The sequence below is a fragment of the Mustela lutreola genome, chromosome 14 (genome assembly GCF_030435805.1).
Source record: "Mustela lutreola isolate mMusLut2 chromosome 14, mMusLut2.pri, whole genome shotgun sequence".
NCBI classification, from domain to species: Eukaryota; Metazoa; Chordata; class Mammalia; order Carnivora; family Mustelidae; genus Mustela; species Mustela lutreola.
In genome coordinates this window covers 16,842,641-16,863,219 of record NC_081303.1, presented here as the reverse complement: position 1 = coordinate 16,863,219, position 20,579 = coordinate 16,842,641, and the positions used below count along the sequence as shown (strand labels likewise).

General features: G+C 38.0%; 1 protein-coding gene across 1 annotated transcript in view; it reads right to left on the bottom strand.

The window, feature by feature from the left end:
- The window catches only part of XPR1 (xenotropic and polytropic retrovirus receptor 1), a 255,791-nt gene extending 236,889 nt beyond the window's left edge, over positions 1–18,902 (bottom strand). The window contains exon 1 of the mRNA XM_059146831.1: positions 18,642–18,902. Coding sequence (XP_059002814.1) covers positions 18,642–18,710 — 69 coding nt within the window. The 5' untranslated portion in view covers positions 18,711–18,902. The remainder of the gene's footprint in view (positions 1–18,641) is intronic.
- Positions 18,903–20,579: the final 1,677 nt, after the last annotated feature.

Sequence of the window (20,579 nt, the reverse complement as noted above, 5' to 3'; positions counted from 1 at the left end):
AATGCACAAACACTGAACACTAGAAAGTAATGCATTCAAAAATGTTTAATAGGGGCACTTGGATGGCTCAGTCAGGTAAATGTCCAACTCTGATTTCAACTCGGGTCATGATCTCAGGGTTGTGAGATCGAGCCCTGCACTGAGCTGTGGAGCTTGCTTGGGATTTTCTCTCTCCCTCTACCCTTGTCCCCTTCCTCTCTTAAAAAAAAGAAAAGATTTAATACTATTACTTTATCTTTTACCAATGATATTTTTATTTAATTTCAAATATTAGTGGTAATAAAATGATCCAATTACTACAATATTCTGTATGGTTGCATATTACAACATTTGGAAGGAAGATGTTAACTTTATTTTAAAAATATTTAGGAGCACCTGGGTGGCTCAGTGCCTTCAGCTCAGGTCGTAACCTCAGGGTCCTGGGATTGAGCCCCGCATCCAGGCTCTCTGCTCAGAGGGGAGCCTGCTTCCCCCTCTCTCTCTGCCTACTTGTGAATGAATCTTTTTTTTAAAAAGATTTTATTCATTTATTTGACAGACAGAGAGAGAGGGAATACAAGCAGGAGGAGTGGGTAGATGGAGAAGCAGGCTTCCTGCTGAGCTGGGAGCCCAGGACCCTGGGATCATGACCTGAGCCAAAGCCAGGCCCAACAACTGAGCCATCCAGCATCCCGATGTTAACTTTAATAGAATATTCTGTGTTTAACAGGGCAGATTCACAAAATACACATTAAATTATTAATAATTATTGCTACATTGTTGAAAAATTTAAATCATTATAATTAAAGTTATAAAAATATAGTGGTTTATTAAGTGTTTCCTACATAAAATGCACCATGTTATATTGTCTTTAAAATGAAAGAAAGGTCAAGGGGGAATTTTAAAATATGGCATTCGATGATTTCTTTTCCTAAAACATTTTTTTCTCTAATACTGTATGCTTATCAATCAATTCTAATAAGACTTCACAAGAAAACTGTGGAAGAAAAAAGGAAAAAGTTGCCAATTTTCTTCCCAGTTTTTCATCTACCTCAAAAATGAAAGAAACTTTCAAAAATATATAAATTAGTATTTTTATTTCATCAATAGCCATCAAGTAGTAACATAAACTTAATGTTCTGTGAAATACCAGACTTTTAAAAAAGGTAAAATTCTTTCAGCTTCCACTTGTCCATGAATAGTGTCTAAGCTGTTTTCTTCCTAGTTAGAGTTTCACTGACTCCCTTCCCCAAGTTGTCTCAACAATAAATAAATGAACCTTGCTCAGCTTGGCTTCAAATCACTAGGGATAGATACATAATAATGGTTAATATACACAACACTTACTACAGGCAGTATTATTACTTCCTATACAAACGGACTATCTTACGTGCTTTCTAATTATCAATTCATTTCATTTCACACTATCCTCTAAAGTAGACATTATTATTATACCCAGTTTAAGGATGAGAAAATTTTAACAGAGAAAGGCTAAATGACATGCCCAGGCTCAGAGGGTTATTATAATTTCAATTTCATTGGTCTCTAAATCAATGTAATGTCTACTTTTTCCATCTATCAAGAACTGAACTTTTCAAAGTCCATCATACTAAGCAAACAAATTCTAGAGGAAACATTTTGTAGCCCTCTCTAGCAAATATCTAATGGCAGTATAATCTGAGATATTTATATTTCAATACTCATTTTTTTTTAAAGATTTTATTTATTTATTTGACAGAGAGAGAGATCACAAGTAGGCAGAGAGGCAGGCAGGCAGAGAGAGAGGAGGAAGCAGGCTCCCTGCTGAGCAGAGAGCCCGATGCGGGACTCGATCCCAGGACTCTGAGATCATGACCTGAGCTGAAGGCAGCAGCTTAACCCACTGAGCCACCCAGGCGCCCCCAATACTCATTTTTCAAACAAGAATATTTGACTCAAAAAAGTTTATTGTTAAGATGATGAACTCTGATAAGAAGTGGTGCCTCACTTGCTCATCAACACCTTTGTTACCTGCTATTATAAAAACATTTTAAAAACACTGGAAAGACAACATCTCAATTTCATTATCACTGGCTGCATTTGAGTTTATTACATAAAAGGGCTAAATCTGCATGCGCTGACTAAACAATGTAAGAAAACTCTAAATTGATACCAAAGTAATTTATTTCTAGAGCTCCAGCCACACTCTATGGAGACAAAGATGAACTTTTCTTACTTTCTCCATTCATTCTTCGACCATGCTCTTAAGAATCTCTTACTCAACCCTTCATGACATCCTAGGTGGATCTCATGGTGTTTCAGTAACTTCTGTTACTTAAAAAAAAAAAAAAAGAAAAAAGTTGCTAAATATGGCAGACATTGCCAGATATTGGATACTGACATACACACTCTACCTGACATACACACAGCAAGCATTAAGTAAAACATACTAGGGGCGCCTGGGTGGCTCAGTGGGTTGAGCCGCTGCCTTCGGCTCAGGTCATGATCTCGGGGTCCTGGGATCGAGTCCCACATCGGGCTCTCTGCTCAGCGGGGAGCCTGCTTCCCTCTCTCTCTCTCTCTCTCTGCCTGCCTCTCCATCTACTTGTGATTTCTCTCTGTCAAATAAATAAATAAAATAAAATTAAAAAAAAGTAAAACATACTATTACCATCAAATTTAATCAAATCTAAGATGTCACTAATAACATAGACCATTATTTTTTGTGTTTCTAAAAATGAAAAACATGTCTGCCAATTAATCTATGACACAGCATTAATTATAAGATATATTCTGATTTCAATGTTAAAATATAGGAAAAATACATACTAAAATTGATTAAATAAGCTACTGGTTCAAGTTCTCAATACTTTTGTCTATACATATGTCTTGTTCTCCTGTCTTTGATCTTGTTGTCTCCAATGCATCCTCCAAGATCTAAATTAAACATCTCACTTTGTAATGATCCCTCCCCACTAACTTCTTCTTTAAAATCCTTGATAGGTCACACCCAGAAGTATATAAATTTAGCAAGGTACTCATCCCTTCACCTCTCACCTCTTCATCCCTCCTAGTTCCCCCTTCCAACCTCACCCCTTCAGTTCTCCAACCTATCTACTAAACTGGAGTTCATTAATATGCTTAATATTAATGAACTAGAGTTCATTAATATGCTTTCAACTATCCTTTGTTCAATGTTACACTATCTGCCCAGATTGACCCTTTATCCTCTTCACTATCTGATCAAACCCTACTCAATCCCAGTTCAAATGCCACCTCTGTGAAAATTTCCAAGATAAATACTTCTGATTTCCAGAGCAAATTCAATTGGCATTCTTCTGTAACACAATCACAGTACACTATGATGAGGAAACCACCCAAGCTCTGAGCTCCTCCAGGACAGGCACTTATCTTCAGATCTCTAGACTCTTACATAATCCTGAGTGTAATACCATATTAAAAATCCAGGCTCTGAAATAAAACACACCTAAATTTGAATTCTGGCTTTTACCACTCACTAGCTATGTGACCTTGGGCAACTTACTCAATCTAAGATTCAGTGTCTTTCTCTTTTCTTTTTTTTTTTTTTTTTCTGATTCGGTGTCTTCTTAAAACAAGGATAGCAAAACCTGCCTTAGAGGATAAGGATTATATGTAAAATGCCTGGCACATAAACAATCAATAAACATTAGCTGGTAGTATTATCGTCATCCCTTCATCATTTAAAAAAAAAAAAGAGGCAGTCATTCACAAATACTTCGTGAATTGATTTAACACACATTCTGATCTTCTCTAGTCATATACGTCCTGATTTGGTTTGGCAACATGTCAAAAGAGGTCTTAGTGGAGAGGGGAGGGTTGTCCCTAATATACAGATATAACCTGAGTTAACCCTGAAACACAGATATATTACAGAGAAATGGCCAAATGATTTTTCAACTTTCCTAAGCCTTGCTCATTCTCACCTAACCCCTCAAGCTTTACCATAATTCCTCAGTCCTGTCTTCTCAACCAAGGCAAGTTTCTACCTAGACAGGGCAATGGCTAATTTTCTGTGAGTAAACAGTAGTATTTTTAAGGTTTGGGTCCCTTAATTTATTCAGTCTTTTAACTGACACACACAAGAATGATTTTAGGTTGATAATGTGATCTAATGAATTAGATTCAGATAAATGTATTAATGCAGAGTATCTGAATAATCATTAGAACATTTAAATTCATACTCTTAGAAAATACATTCTTAAAATTTAAAAGCAAAAACAACATACATACATTTATACAGCAGTGACAAGCCTCAGCAAGGTACAGCAGTGAGCAGGAAGCCACTATTCTTATTTCTGGCTCTACTATCAGGTAGTTTTAAGACTCTGACTACATCATCTTGGCTTCTCTACCCTCAATTTATTGATCTATAAAACAGAGGAGCTGAAAGGTCTTTCTCAACTCTAAAACCAATTCTAGTATTAGAAATTAAATTTTCATCAGAAAACTGAAAATAACTAAAAACTCAACTCATTCAAGCTACTTGGTCATACTTAAAACATATGTGAATTTCACCCAATTTAAAAAAAAATACAGTGTCTATAACTTAAATAAATAATATCTAAACTATAAGTTACCAGGGAACTTCAAAACCACATAATTGTTCCCACCTAGTTTTCTTTCTATATATAAAAAGGTTAAGGACAATTTATTAATAAGCATCACAGATAATAGGAGTAATAGCTAAAATAAACAAAGCCGTTTTCCAAGAAAACCTGAACTAGTTAAGCCCAGAGTGAGAAGCTTAAAGACTCAGTTTCCCTTACAAAGATCTGTTAACCCAACATTATCATTGAGTGCTGCTGGAGAAATAATTTTAATAGCAAATATATAGCTCTTACTATGTGCTAGCCATTGTTCTAAGCACTTTTCTTATTTTAATTCCTTTAATCCTCACAAAGTCCTGGAACTACTATTATCATCCCTATTTTACAGAGGAAGAAACTGAAGCACAGAGAGGTTAAATGACTTGCTTAAGGTCTCTCAGCAAGTAAATTACAGAGCTGGAACATGAACTAGGCAGTCTGGCTTCAGAGTTTATCCTCTGTACACATATGAACCTACTAGCAAAGAAAGTAAAATAATAAGCAATAAAGCGAAACAAGTTAATTGTGTTAACTCAGTCACTAAATATACCATATAACCTTTAATCACTTAACCTCTCTAAACCTCATTTTTTATTTAAGTAAAAATTGAACTGGGCTAAATAATCTCTGAATTTCCTTACACATCTAATTAACATCCCATGATCTATGATCTAGAAGCCAAATGCCATAACTTGGCATAGCAACAGCTATGCCCATTTTTATTTTCCTCTTTTTATTCTTATCATTAATATCTCTTTCTTAAGGCCTCATCTTCATAAAGTCCTCTATTTACCAACTGCTTATCTAATATTAGTTACATAGATAATCTTGAGAAAAATATAAATTAACCCTGACCTCCAGACCACACTCCACCACCTCCAAACCATACAGACTGAGGCTTGGGAATAAAAACGCACCAACCAATACTTCAGCAGGTGCTCAAGAACAGATCAGACCACATATAAATGAATGAATTTATTGGTTTATTTTTCATAAAGCAATTATGATGTAGGAATTGAGAAGCCTACCCACAATTAGCACTATAAACATATCAATTACTCAACTGCCCTAAGACTCAGTTTCCCCCATCTATAAACAGAGCTAAGAACCTACCTAAATAGCTTGTGATAAAGAGAAAATGTTTGTAAAGTACTTAACCACGGGGCCTAACACTGGAAGCACTCAAAAAATCACAGCTGTTGTTAATGGCCCTGCTACCACCTCTGTTATTTACAATTCCTGTATAAAAGCAAGAGCTCTAAATTATGACAGATTCAATTTCAAATTCTGTTCTATTACTTGTTAGATGTGTAGCCATGGACAAATTGATTAATCTCTCTCAAATGAAAATAATAAATCTTGTGAAGATTAAATGAGATTAACCTATGAAAAGAAGCTGAAACTGGGTTCCTAACTGCTCAATAAATGTTAATTCCATTCTCCTTAATGACAAGCTGACCACATATCTACTAATTCAATTCAAAGAAAAGAGAATGGAATTGGGAATCCCTAGGAAGCCAACTTCACTTTTCCCGAATGAACACCCTTTGTCATAGGGGAGATATCGGAGAATTCTCATCCAAGAGATTCCCTATTTCCTCTTTGTGCTCCCTACAACTAGAGAACTTAGGCCATCTCTGAACACTCTGAAAGGAATCCTGTGTTCTAAGGCAACAACCCTCAGAAACTCTTTCAGGAAGGGGGGCCTGGCTGGCTCAGTCAGAAGAACATGCAACTGGGGCACCTGGCTCAGTGGGTTAAACCCTCTCTGCCTACTTGTGATCTCTGTCAAATAAATAAATAAAATCTTAAAAAAAAAAAAAAAAAAAAAAAGGAACATGCAACTCTCTTTTTTTCTTTCCAGAGTTCCAAAACCCATTGTTTATGCAGCACACCCAGTGCTCCATACAATATGTGCCCTCCATAATACCCGCCACCAAGCTCACCCAACCCTCCACCCCTCCAAAACCCTCAGTTTGTTTCTCGGAGTCCTCAGTCTCTCATGGTTTTTGTCTCCCACTCCAATTTCCCCCAACTCACATCTCCTCTCCATTTCCCAACATCTCCATGTTATTCCTTATGCTCCACAAGTAAGGGAAGCCATATGATAATTGACTCCCCCTGCTTGACTTATTTCACTCAGCAAAATCTCTTCCAGCCCCGTCCATGTTGATACAAAAGTTGGGTATTCATCCTTTCTGATGGAGGCATCATACTCCATTGTCTACATGGACCATATCTTCTTTATCCATTCGTCTGTTGAAGGGCATCTTGGTTCGTTCCACAGTTTGGCGACTGTGGCCATTGCTGCTATGAACATTAGGGTAGAGAGGCCCTTCTTTTCACTACAACTGTATCTTTGGGGTAAATACCCAGTAGTGCAACTGGGGGGTCACAGGGCAGTTCTATTTTTAATTTCTTAAGGAATCTCCACACAATTTTCCAAAGTGGCTGCACCAACTTGCATTCCCACCAACAGTATAAGAGAGTTCCCCTTTCTCCACATCCTCTCCAACACTTGTTGTTTACTGTCTTATTGATTTTGGCCATTCAACTGGTGTAAGGTGGTATCTCAGTGTGGCTTTGACTTGAATTTCCATGATGACTAATGATGAACATTTTTTCATGTATCTGTTAGTTTTTTGTATGTTTCTTCAGAGAAGTGTCTGTTCATGTCTTCTGCCTCTTTTTTGACGTGATTATCTATTTTGTGTGTGTTGAGTTTGAGAAATTCTTACAGATCTTGGATATTAGCCCTTGTCTGTAGTGTCATTTGTGAACATCTTCTCCCATTCCATGGGTTGCCTCTTTGTTTTGATGTTTCCTTTGCTGTGCAGAAGCTTTTGATCTTGATGAAGTCCCAAAAATTCATTTTCGCTTTTGTTTCCTTTGCTTTTGGAGACATATCTTGGAAGAAGCTGCTGTGGCTGATGTCAAAGAGGTTACTGCCTATGTTCTCCTCTAGGATTGTGATAAATTCCTGCTTCACGTTGAGGTCTTTTATCCATTTTGAGTTCATCTTTGTGTATGGGGTAAGAAAATGGTCGAGTTTCATTCTTCTATACATAGCTGTCCAATTTTTCCAGCACCACTTATTGAAGAGACTGTATTTTTTCCAATGCATATTTTTTCCTGCATTGTCAAAGATTATCTGACCATAGAGTTAAGGGTCCATATCTAGGCTCTCTACTCTGTTCCACTGGTCTATGTGTCTGTTTTCGTACCAGTACCATGTTGTCTTTGTGATCACAGCTTTGTAGCAAAGCTTGAAATCAGGCAACATGATACCCCAGTTTTGCTTTTCTTTTTCACCATTTCCTTAGCAATTTGGGGTCTCTTCTGGCTCCATATAAATTTTAGGATTGTTTGTTCCAGTTGAAAAATGCTGGTGGAATTTTGATCGGGATGGCATTGAAAGTAGACATTGCTGTAGGCAGTATAGACATTTTAACAATGTTTATTCTTTTGATCCATGAGCATGGAATGTTCTTCCATCTTTTTGTGTCTTCTTCAATTTCTTTCATGAGTGTTCTGTAGTTCTTCAAGTATAGATCCTTTACCTCTTTGGTTAGGTTTATTCCCAGGTAACTTATGGCTCTTGGTGCTGTAGCAAATGGAATCAACTCTCTGATTTCCCTTTCTATATTTCCATTGTTAGTGTATAAGAAGGCAACTGATTTCTGTGCAGATTTTGTATCCTGCCACATTACTGAATTGCTGAATGAGTTCTAGTAGTTGGGGGTGGAGTCTTTTGGGTTTCCCATATAAAGTATCATGTTATCTGCGAAGAGAGAGAGTTTAACTTCTTCATTGCCAATTTGAATACCTTTTATTTCTTTTTGTTATCTGATTGCTGTTGCTAGGACTTCTAGTACTATGTTGAACAACGGTGGCAAGAGTGGACATCTTTGTTGTTTCCGATCTCAAAGGGAAGGCTGTCAGCTTTTCCCCACTGAGAACGATATTCGTCATGGTTTTTCATAGATTTTATGAAGTTGAGGAATGTTCATTCTATCCCTATACTTTGAATCCTTTTAATCAAGAACAGATGCTGTACCTTATCGAATGCTTTTTCTGCATCAATTGAAAGGACCACGTGGTTTTTCTCTCTTCTCTTACTGATCTGTTCTATCACATTGATTTGTGAATGTTGAACCACCCTTGCGTCCCATGGATAAATCCCACCTGGTCATGGTGAATAATCTTTTTAATATACTGTTGGATCCTATTAGCTAGGATCTTGTTGAGAATCTTGGCATCCATGTTCATCAGGGATATTGGTCTGAAATTCTCCTTTTTGGTGGGGTCTTTGCCTGGATAACGGTAATGCTGGCTTCAAAAAAAGTGTCTGGATGTTTTCCTTCTGTTTCTACTCTTTGAAACAGCATCAGGAGAATAGGTATTATTTCTTCTTTGTATGTTTTGTAGAATTCTCCAGGGAATCCGTCAGGTCCTAGGCTCTTACTTTGGGGAGGTTTTTGATCACTGCTTCATTCTCATTACTAGATATTGGTCTATTCAGGTTGTCAATTTCTTCCTGATTCCGTTTTGGAAGTTTATAGGTTTCCAGGAATGCATCCATTTCATTTAGGTTGCTTAACTTATTGGCATATAACTGCTGGTAATAATTTCTGATTGTATCTATTTCCTTGGTGTTAGTCATGATCTCTCTCCCTTTTCATTCCTAATTGTATTAATTTGGGTCCTCTCTCTTTTCTTTTGGATAAGTTTGGCCAATGGTTTATTGATCTTTTTGACTCCATCAAAAAACCAGCTTCTAGTTTCGTTGATGTGTTCTACTGCATCTCTAGTTTCTATCTCATTGATCTCTGCTCTGATCTTGGTTATTTCCCTTGTTGTGTTTCAGGCTGGCTTAATTTGTTGTTGATTCTTCAGTTCTTTAAGGTGTAAAAAGAGCTAATGTATTCTGGATTTTTCAGTTTTTTTGAGGGAAGCTGGGATGGCTATGTATTTCTCCCTTAGGACCACCTTTGCCAAATCCCAAAGGTTTTAGACTAAAGTGTCTTCATTATCTTTGGTTTCCATGAATTGTTTAAATTCTTCTTTGATTTCCTGGTTGATCCAAACATTCTTAAGCAGGGTGGTCTTTAGCTTCCAAATGTTTGAATTCCTTCCAAACTTTCTTGTGGTTGAGTTCCAGTTTCAAAGCGTTGTGGTCCGAGAATAGGCAGGAAATAATCTCAGTTTCTTAGTATCAGTTCAGCCCTGATTTCTGACCCAGTATGTGGTCTATTCTGGAAAAAGTTCCATGTGTGCTCGAGAAGAATGAGTATTCTGTTGTTTTAGGGTGGAATGTTCTGTATGTATCGATGAGGTCCATCTGGTCCAATGTGTCATTCAATGCTCTTATTTCTTTACTGATTTTCTGCTTGAATGATCTATTACTGAGAATGGCGTCTTAAGATCCCCTAATTGAATGTATTCATATCAATATGACTATGTTGATTAACAGTTGTCTTATGTAGTTGGCTGCTCCCATATTGGGGGCATAAATATTTACAACTGTTAGATCTTCTTGGTGAACAGACCCTTTAAGAATGATGTAGTGTCCTTCTTTATCTCTGATTATAGTCTTTAGTTTAAAATCTAATTTATCTGATATGAGAATCACTACCCCAGCTTTCTTTTGAAGCCCACTGGCAAGAAAGATGCTTCTCCATCCCTTCACTTCCAGTCTGGATATATCCTTAGGTTCCAAATGGGTCTCTTGTAGACAACATATGGATGGGTCCTGTCGCTTTATCCAATCTGCAACCCTGTGCTGTTTAATGGGAACTTTTAGGCCATTCATGTTGGAAGTGATTATTGAAAGATACATTTTTATTGACATCATGTTGCCTGTGAAGTCCTTGTTTCTATAGATGGTCTCTATAAATTTCTGTTCTATGTCACTCTTAAGTTCTTTCTCCTTTTATAGAACCCCCCTTAATATTTCTTAATTTTTTATAGAACCCCCCCCCCCTTAATATTTCTTGTAGTGCCAGCTTGGTGGTCACATACTCTTTTAAACCTTGCTGGTCTTGGAAGCTCTTTATCTCTCCATCCATTTTGAATGTCAACCTTGCTGGAAAAAGTATTCTTGGCTGCATGTTCTTCTCATTTAGTGCCCTGAATATGTCTTGCCAGCCCTTTCTGGCTTGCCAGGTTTCTGTGGAAAGGTCTGATGTTATTCTGATGGACCTTCTCTGTACATAAAGAATCTCTTAGCCCTAGCTGCTCTCAAAAGCTTTTGTCTAAAATTATGACTCGTCAGTATCACAATCGAATGCCTCAAGGTCTTTCTAGTTCGTTGATCTTTGGGGGTGTTCTTTCTACAACCAGGACAGGAACGCTGGCTCCATTCCCCAGATTGGGAAAATTTTAAGAACATGCAATTCTTGATCTTGGGGTCGTGAGATCAAGCCCCACATTAGATGTAGAGATTACTTCAATAAACTTAAAAACAAAAACCAAAAAACAAAAACCAGAAACCCTTTCAGGAATCCCAAAAGATCCAAACTCTTTTTTTAAATAATAATACAAAACTTCATTTGGTTTTTCAGCCTCATTCTTTGACAAGTAAATGGTGTTTTCCAGAGGCTGCCTGAAGTGTGAGAGCATGTCTCTAGTAGATATGCTTATATACTCCTGTGTTTCAAGCATTTCTCAGTTTTAATTTCCAATACAGCATATATCAGTAGACACTGGAATACTCAATAATTGTCAAGAGCTTCAAGTGGTCCCCAAACCAAAAAGTTTAAGAACCATTGCTCTAAGATACAAAAAAGCCTCGAAAGCACATGGATTACTCTAAATTACAACTTTACCAATTTACCCTAAATAAGTCACACAATTATCTAAAAACTTCCCACTTTCCTGAATGATTACATTTCAGCCCTTCAATCTTCAAAAAAATCACTAGTTCACTAATTCTTTATGAATAGTCAGTAACAGAACTAGATCTAAGGCCTTATATCTCTTCATTCCTAGTTACAATCTTTCTAAATATTGTAGGTCATCCTCAACAAATAAGACTATGTCCCCTCAATCAACATATTGTCCTCTTCTTACAGAAAATGTTACAGGTGTTAAGTTATGCTTATAGCAGGTTAATTATACTTTCCTCTGACCTCTAATAAATAAACAACTCTTTGAGAATTTACTAATTAATCCCTATAGCTATACCACACCTGTATAGTGATAGGAAGAAAGAGGTAACTAAATCTGCTCCTAAAAACAAATTAGATTTAGGGGCATCTGGGTAGCTCAGTCCGCTAAGCGTAGGACTTGATTTCTGCTCAGGTCATGATCTCAGAGTTATAAGATCAGGCCAGCCCAGTGTTGAACTCGGTGCTCAGCAGGGAGTCAGCTTGAGATTTTTCTCCCTATGCTCCTCCCCCCTCTCCAAAAATAAATAATTAAAAAAAAATAAAAACAAATTAGGGGTGCCTGGGTGGCTCAGTGGGTTAAAGCCTCTGTCTTCGGCTCTGGTGATGATCCCAGGTCCTGGGATTGAGTCCCCAATCAGACTGTGCTCAGCAGGGAGCCTGTTTTCCCCTCTCTCTCTGCCTGCCTCTCTGACTACTTGTGATCTCTGTCTGTCAAATAAATAAATAAATAAAATCTTCAAAAACATTTTTTAAATAAATAAATACATATAAAAATAAAAACAAATCAGATTTGAAGGTGTATAACATAAAAAGTTTAAAAAGCTAAGGAAAAAGTCTTCCACATTATTTACAAAGGGACTCAAATTTATAAGTGTTCCAAAGTCCTCAATCTGCAATCATCCCTTTCCACACCATTTTTAATTCTGAAAACACTGAAACATAAAACCAAAAACAAAACAAAAAATATTATTGTTTTTTCTATTTTTAAGATAATAAAAGAGCTAGAATTTTAGCACAAATCGATCAGCCCACAGTAAAAAATAGAACCCCTACAAATATTTGTCGCAGTGAATAAATAATTTAGGGCATTTATTCATGAGCTTTGTCAGCTTGGCTTCTTTCAGCATTTACTAGGTAACAGGAATATGGGAAAAAGCAAATGACAATCCTAGTGAACTCTGACACTCTCAATCCCAAAGGCCAGCTCAATACCAGGCAATCCCACAAACCAGCTTGAGTTAAGCTGCACAACTTGAGCAAAGTCTTCTAAATCTTTTTTTATATGATTTCCCTATCAAATACAAAAACAAAAGCTTACTATGTACTTCTGGTATGTGTATATTTATTGATAAATTATATCCTCCACAACTGTTTTTTGGTTTTTTTAAAGAATTTTAAATTTATTTTGAGAGAGAGTACAAGAGCAAAGACAGAGTGCAGAGCAGAGGGAGAGAGAGAATCTCAGACTCCACTCTCAGGGCGGAGCCCAACACAGGGTTCAGTTCCAGGACCCTGAGATCATGACCTGAACCGAAAATCAGAGCTGGACACTGAACCAATTGAGCAAGCCAGGCACCTCTAAAACAGAATTTTTAAATAGTTTCTAAAAGCTGAGACAATGATAAAATAAACAATTTTTATCTTTCACTTATAAATAGTAAAAAAATATTTTTAATCTAAGAAATTTTCAATAGCAATACTTTCAGAAAACTAAAGAAAAGCTTCATTTTTAAAAGCTTTATTTTTAAAACCTGAGTTTAACATTTTGTGATTCAGTATTTCAAAGGTCTAGTTCAAACTTCAGGAATTAGTTGACTGGGAAGTTTAATTATAATGGTTATAAAATGAAAAACAGACCTGACAAAGGCAGGACACTTGAAATACTAAATATACGCTTAGTGTGAAGTTCATTGTCGATGACAGTGAATGTAAAATCTTATTTCAAAGAATTATCTTAATTATTTTGAAATTTTTTTGGCAAACTTCTTATCCAATCTATTAAAGTATCATTGTTTTTATCTGTAATTTGGCTGACCGAAAACTAGAACTAGAAGTAGAATTGTCAGCTCTGCCATTTTTTTTTGTTCACACATGCTTGCTTTAGTGGTATTATTGTTGAGGCTTCTTTACACAAGTCTTTTTAAGTCTAAGTCACATTCATTTTATAAGAGTTAAGTTTAATCAAAACAAGATAATGTCCATAAATTCTACGTACCTATAAACTAGATGAATTGATATTTGCTGAAAGTGAACAAACAAGTAAGAAAACTATTAGCAATCCTTTTCGTTTTCTCAGAATACCTAATGAGGTCATCAAATTGGTCCATTTATTAAATATAGGTAAAATTTTATTTCTTCCTTGTCTTGTTCATAAAAATGCATATAACAAACAGTTCTAGTATTATCTTCTCTTACTCCACGAGAGTTTGGGGTACTCTCCTTTGGGAACTATGATAGAGATATACTTAAAACACCTACGAGCACAACTCAATCAGTCTCTCAAATGCTTTCCAGATTATGACTGGATTTGAAGCCAGGACTAATTTTCCATGGTCACCACAGGTCAAATAAGATTCTTATGTTCTTATGATCTGGGCCTTCACCCAAAAGCTGATCCAAAACCAACCTTCAGGGATAGATGGACAAGTATAATCTTTCCAGGATACGCACCCTAACATACTTCATTATACAAATGTAATAAAGAATACTAATAGGTTCCTCTTTTATATAACATTCATTTATTCATTTAAGAAACATTGGTAAGTGCCAGGCATCTTATTTACAAGTGTTACCTTAAATATGCCATATGGTACTTATACTTGCAGAAGTGCCTGAAAGTAAAAGTGGTTTGTGCCCCATCGGGTGGCCAAACTGGAAATTTCAAACAAGTTCCAGCAAGACAAGTTAACCTTAATGAATCAACATAATACCTATGGGAAATTGAAGCCTGCAACACAAGTGTTCTCATGGGATAGTTCTATAAATGAAAATCACAATAATGTCATGGCAATATGTCCTTACACTTGAAAAATAAAGGATGTACAGTTTACACAGAATCTCTCCTTTTCCAAATGCTACAACAACAACAAAAATCAATCCAGGATTATCACTTCTTATTTAAATTAAATAAAAGTTTCACTGGGTCAGCTTTCCATTCACAGACTAAAATCTCTTCAAAATTTTTCTAAAAGAACTTTAATATACAAAAATACTATTAATAATAGTCCTAGATAACAGAGAGGGAGGCAAACCATAAGGGACTCTTAACGATAGGGAACAAATGGAGGGTTGCTGGAGGGCAGGTGGGTAGGGGATGGGGTAACTAGGTGATGGGCATTAACGAGGGCACTTAAAGTAATGAGCACTGGGTGTTGTATGCAACTGGTGAATCCCTGAATTCTACCTCTAAAATTAATACTACCGCATGTTAATTAAATTGAATTGAAATTTAAAAATTTGTAAATGACAGTCCTAAATTTAAGTTTTGTCTTCTTCATATAACAAACATAATTAAATCATAAAAACACAGACATTTAAAGCTAGATGGGTCCTTAGGAAATATATATAATCCTGTGAGTTTAGAAACTATCAAATCCAGTTCTCTCACTTTACAAATGAAGAACCTAAAACCCAGAAAGAGGAAGTAATTTCATCAGGGTCACACAGCTAGGGTAGCCTGACTCCCAATGCTTACACTTCTATGCTCAAGAGATGAGCTATCTATAAATGATCCCCAACAAACAACTTAACCTCCCTGGACTTGAGTTTCCCTGTCTGAAAAAACAAGAAGTAAATAGTGTTTAAATTCCCTTTAAAATCCTGAAATTTAGATACCTCATTATTTTGGTATCTTACAAAACTACAGTATACACTGAAAAAAAACCCTTCCTATTTCCTGAGAAACCAAAGCAGCACAGGACCCTAGGGATGAAAACACAAGTCAGCAGCCTAAGGCACCAAATATATTTGCTTCTTTTGTGAATATGCTGTAAAATATTAACACCATCATACTAGTAGTCTATGTGGCTGAAACTGGTCTGTTAATTTTGATTAATCAATTACAGAGCTCTAAAATTGCAATCACTGATTCTTAATTTTTTTTAAAGTGTTCTCACAAAGATTTATTGATGTTCTATTTTCTACGCCAAGATTTACTCTCAAATAGATGACTGGAAAAGGGATGGTCTCTGCTCATTTGTGTTTATTCTCTGTAAAAACTATTCACAAATGGATCAAATAGATTTTCTTTATATGGTTTCTTCTTGTTGTTCTCTTTTATGCTTTATTATTCTCCCTCTGAAGATTGAGTTATGAACGCTACAATTTATTTAAATCAGAAACTCTAGTAATTATTAGGGTATTGATGAGTCACTAATATTGATAACTTTTAACATTCCAAAAACCAAAAAGCATTAAAAATTAAACCAAAAACCTATGAACCATAATGGAACTTGAAAAGCTCCAGCCCTATATTCTTATCTTATGGAAAAGGAAAGAGCTCTGAAAAGGCAAAAAGATTGTCCCTAGGGTCTCATGGCTAACATATATAGGAACTGCCTTTATTGTTGACCATGTATACACATAATACAAATAATTATAGACATTAAAACAAAATTTTCAGTTTCTAATGCTCTGCCTATTTCAAATAAAATTTAATGTAGTGAAATGACATAAAAACCAAAGAAGCTGAACAGTTCATTGTGGTTCACAGCACTAGAAAGCACCCTAGCTACACATCAGGGGTAATACCCCAAAATTTCACCACCAGTGCTCGAAAAACAAACTCAGGTGTCTGTTCTACTAACAGTGTTTCAGGGCACAATCTTCATATATGAGAAACTGCATGTTACTGCTTTATAAGAAAGTTCTTTTCTCTGGCAACAGCTACTCTCTTTTAGGCTATCTTTTTTTCCCCCAAAGTTTTTAAGTTGCCAAAATGCCTGGACTCTGAAAACTCCTATCTATGCCTCTTTAAGTATTTTTAAAGAAATAGCATCAGCTATTGAGAAACAATATACAACACAGACCTCAACCCTATTAAAAAAAAAAAAAAAGAAAAAAAATGTCTTTCAAGGCTCCAATTCACAAAGTCCCCTTTATTTAATTTTACCTACAAAACAATGAGTTTATCTGGGACAGGAGTCATGTAATAGGGACTCTTACAGAACAAAATTTCAATTATCCATAATAAATGAATTTTTAAAAATAATTTATAATTGCCCCAGGAAAGATAATGCAGTCACACTCCCTCTGTAACCAACCTAACCAATTAGTGTTAGTGTCTAAACGGAGTATGTGAATGGGAAGTCTCAGAATTACTGTGGTTACTCCAGCCACAAAGCTGACATTACAAATCAAGAGGTAATTGAATTTTCAAACTAAGTCTTATGGCTCCCTTTCCAGTCCCAGATATTCCAAATTAATACAATTCTAGGAGACAGTTAAGTACTGTAATACTTAAAACGAATCACAGCATACAACCAGCCACTATTACTTTTGTCCAAATTAAGCATTCCATACTACCTAACAAGTGTAAGATGCTGCTTCGGCATGCTGTGTTCTCTGCCTCTATGAAGAACTGGCAGTGGTGCTGAAAATTACTACTACAAGATGAAAGACCAATACCCTCCTTTCAATAAAAACCATCATCTGGACCCTAGCCAAGGTTTTAAAACTGACCAAATGTTATTAGAAACAATAAATCAAGAACTCCACAGGCTGAAAAGCTAGTGCCTTATTTCATTCTTACAAAGTGTAGCCACAAAACACTATAAGAAAATTAAGTGACAAGAAAGCATTAATAATTCTGGGTGTTTCATTTCTGGCAATAATCAAACACTGTATTTTACAAGGGGAATTTATTTTACAATCTTCTAGGTTTCCCTGTCTTCTTCAATTATTACATCTGCTATATGAAAAATAAACTTTGTGCTATTGCCTAAACATACTATCAATGAACTTGAACAGAAATTAAGTAGAGAACTAAAATATTTTAATTCATAAAATGTAGCTAACATATTTGTGTTCATATTGATTTTATACTCTTTGTTCCTGCACATTCAGAGATGTGAATTCCTGGAGGTTACAGATAAGTCTTTTTTTCTCTATCCAGGCGCTGAATTGCCAGCTACTGAGAAAAACCTATTGCAGTGCTTAAAGCTCTTCAGGTACCTTGCCTTCTGAATATATGAATGGGTTCATTATCTTTACTTTCCCCTATATTAATATATTAATGTATGGTTTCTTATCAGTACCTACGGAATACTCTCAAGGAGCTGTTATCACAGAAATGGGGGACGGGCATGGTATCTGTAATACACAGGTATGTTTTAAAAGTACATTGTTTACAATACAGTAGTTTTCTCCCTAGCTAACAAAAATCTTAGGAGAGAAAACCTGAAAATTTTAATTATTTTCTTCTCTTCCCTTCTTCCCCTTTCCCTTCACTCCGTTCCAAAACAGGAGAGTCAAAACCAGAGATGTGATTACTTTGTATACTTCAGGCAATCGGTAAAAAGACCAGTCACCGTCTTATCAAAACAGAATAGACGATTACAATACGTTTGCATACAGTAACCACTGCATATATTATATACATTTAAATCAAGTTTCAACCCTGTTACAAAGCCTTTGTCAACAGTGGGCAAGTGGGGAAAAGCGGAAGGGCTCTGTGGAATGAAGAAAATCACCAAAGGGGCTTATCTCGGAAGAGGATTCCTCGGTAAGAGGTGAGCAGAGAGAAACAAAACCTAACCTTGGCGAGGGGGCGCTCGCCCAGGGTGGGGACGAGAGGTCAGAGTGAGCGGGGAGGAGGGGATCAGCGCGGAACCGCCGCGACCCCGGGCTGCCCTCCCGCCCCGACTCCCCAACCTGCGGCTCGCCCTCCCACCACTATTCCCCAGCCCGGGCCGAGCGGTGCCCTCCCTCCCAGCCCGCCGCCTGCATATCCGTTACCCCGGTGGCAGCGGGGCTGCGGGGGAGGGGAAGGTCAGCGGGGCCCAGAGGGGGCCGGCCGCGGCGGGGATGCCGCAGTGGCTCCCCGCCGCACCGGGTCAAAGTCCGCCCAGGCGCGGGGAAGCAGCGGGAGCGGAAGGAGGCAGCAGAGGTCGGGACGGCGAGATGGTGGCCCCTCCGAGTCCTCCCACACCCCGGCGGCCGCCGGTACCTCATACTGGATGTATTGCTTCCTCCACTCGGGAGTGATGTGCGCGGAGAGGTGCTCGGCGAACTTCATCCTGCCGTTTCCCCCTCACTCCCACTCGGGTCCAGCAGTTACAGGCGGCGGCGGCGGCGGCGGCAACAGCGACTCCGACTCCTCCCCACATGGGCCCCGGCGCGGCACGGCGCTGCGCTTCTCTCCTCCTCCGCCGCCGCCGAGGTCTCTTCAGAGCCGCCCTCCCGCCATCTTCCTCCTCCTCTCCATAGCCCCGCCCCGCCCCGCCCTCTAGACGTCATCCCCATGGTAACCGCCTACGCCGCACCGACGAAAGGGGCAGGGTAAGGGGCTGGGTTTGGGTACATTCCTCGAGGCTCCGCCCCTTCTGGGCCGAACATGCGGGAGGCACCTCCCCTGACCTCTTCCGTCTGACTCCCATTGGCCTTAGGGCTGTACTCTACCGCCTGCCTGGAAAGCGGCCGTGTTGTTATTGCAATTAATATTAATACTGTAGCAAGAATAAGCCACACAAGACGTTTGTATTTGCAAAGAGTTGTGCAAACAGTTTTTCATTTTAATATTTGTTCTTCATACAACTCTTAAGGATGGATCAACATTAATCCAAAGTGAGTAAAACAGATTAAATAGTTAAGAATCAAACGTATTTAAAGGAACTGTATTGTACACGCTTTAGGCGCTCAATAAATGCTTGTTGGATTTAATTAAAGATTACAGTGCCAAAAATTGTTTGCTGTTTTTGAATTTCGATGTAATTGTCTAGTCCCAGAGCTACCAGAAAGCTCAGTAACATAACCTGCAGCCAAACCAGTACTGGGAGGGGGCATACTGGGGGAAAGTTACCAACTGGACCTGTGACTGAGCTTCCTGGGGTTTGGGGTGAAGTTGAGACGAAAACTAATATTGGGAGGAAAGAAAATCCCCTAAGGGTACCGTGACAACCCCGACCCCCAGGGAGACCAGAAATGCATCTGGTGTCCAGGCTGAACTGTCCTAGGGAAGCATAGGGAATAGATAACTCATACAGTTAGAGCTTCTTTTGAGTGTGGGAGTGATTGTCCTAGATGACCTGATATGGAACAGAAACCCAGGTTCTATTCTGAGTAAAGGAGCACTGGATAATAACAACTAACACTTATTAAACACTTATTGTGTACATTCCAAATGCAATTATAAACCCCTTCCATGGACTTTGTCCTTTAATTCTCACAGTTTTGGTGACACCCAAAGAGACCAGGGGACCACTGTGACCAGGACAGTATTCTGAGGTATCAGTCTTTGCTGTTGACTTTTTTTTTCCCTCCCTGTATTTTTCCCCTTTCCTTTCCTCTTAATTCATGCAAGTAGGGGTTCTGCAATCATTTCCTCTGGAGAGGGATGAGGCATGATGGAAAATAGGCAGAGGCTATGAGTCTTTCTTGTACATAAGTTTCAACCACTGTTGAAAGGGGAATCGTCGTAAGAACGAGAACAAGGATTAGAATAGCAATGAGGTCTCCTCTCATCTCAACACCATTCTCCTCTCCCCACCATAACAATCCCCCCTCTAGTGAAAGTAAATGTTCCTAGGAGAAATAAATGGGTGAAAGAGAAGACTATGCTCCCAGTAAGGAGACACAACCACAGAGAGGGAAATGACTGAACGGTGCACCTAGGATGATGGAACCAGGAGCAGATGCAAAAGAGATTGCTGGGCCTTTAGTGGAGTATGGACCAGGATGCTACATTCTTGGCAGCAACCCCTGGTGACCTCACATCCTGCTCCCAACAGCCATACTTTGCTGTCTTAGCTGCTCACAAAACTGGAAACAGGCCCTGACCCAGGAAAGAAAGGAAATCCCCAATCCTAGCTCTATAACCAACAATTCTTAATTTTTCTCATGCCTGATCCAGAGCTCTGACGCTCAATTAGACATGAAAATCTTAATT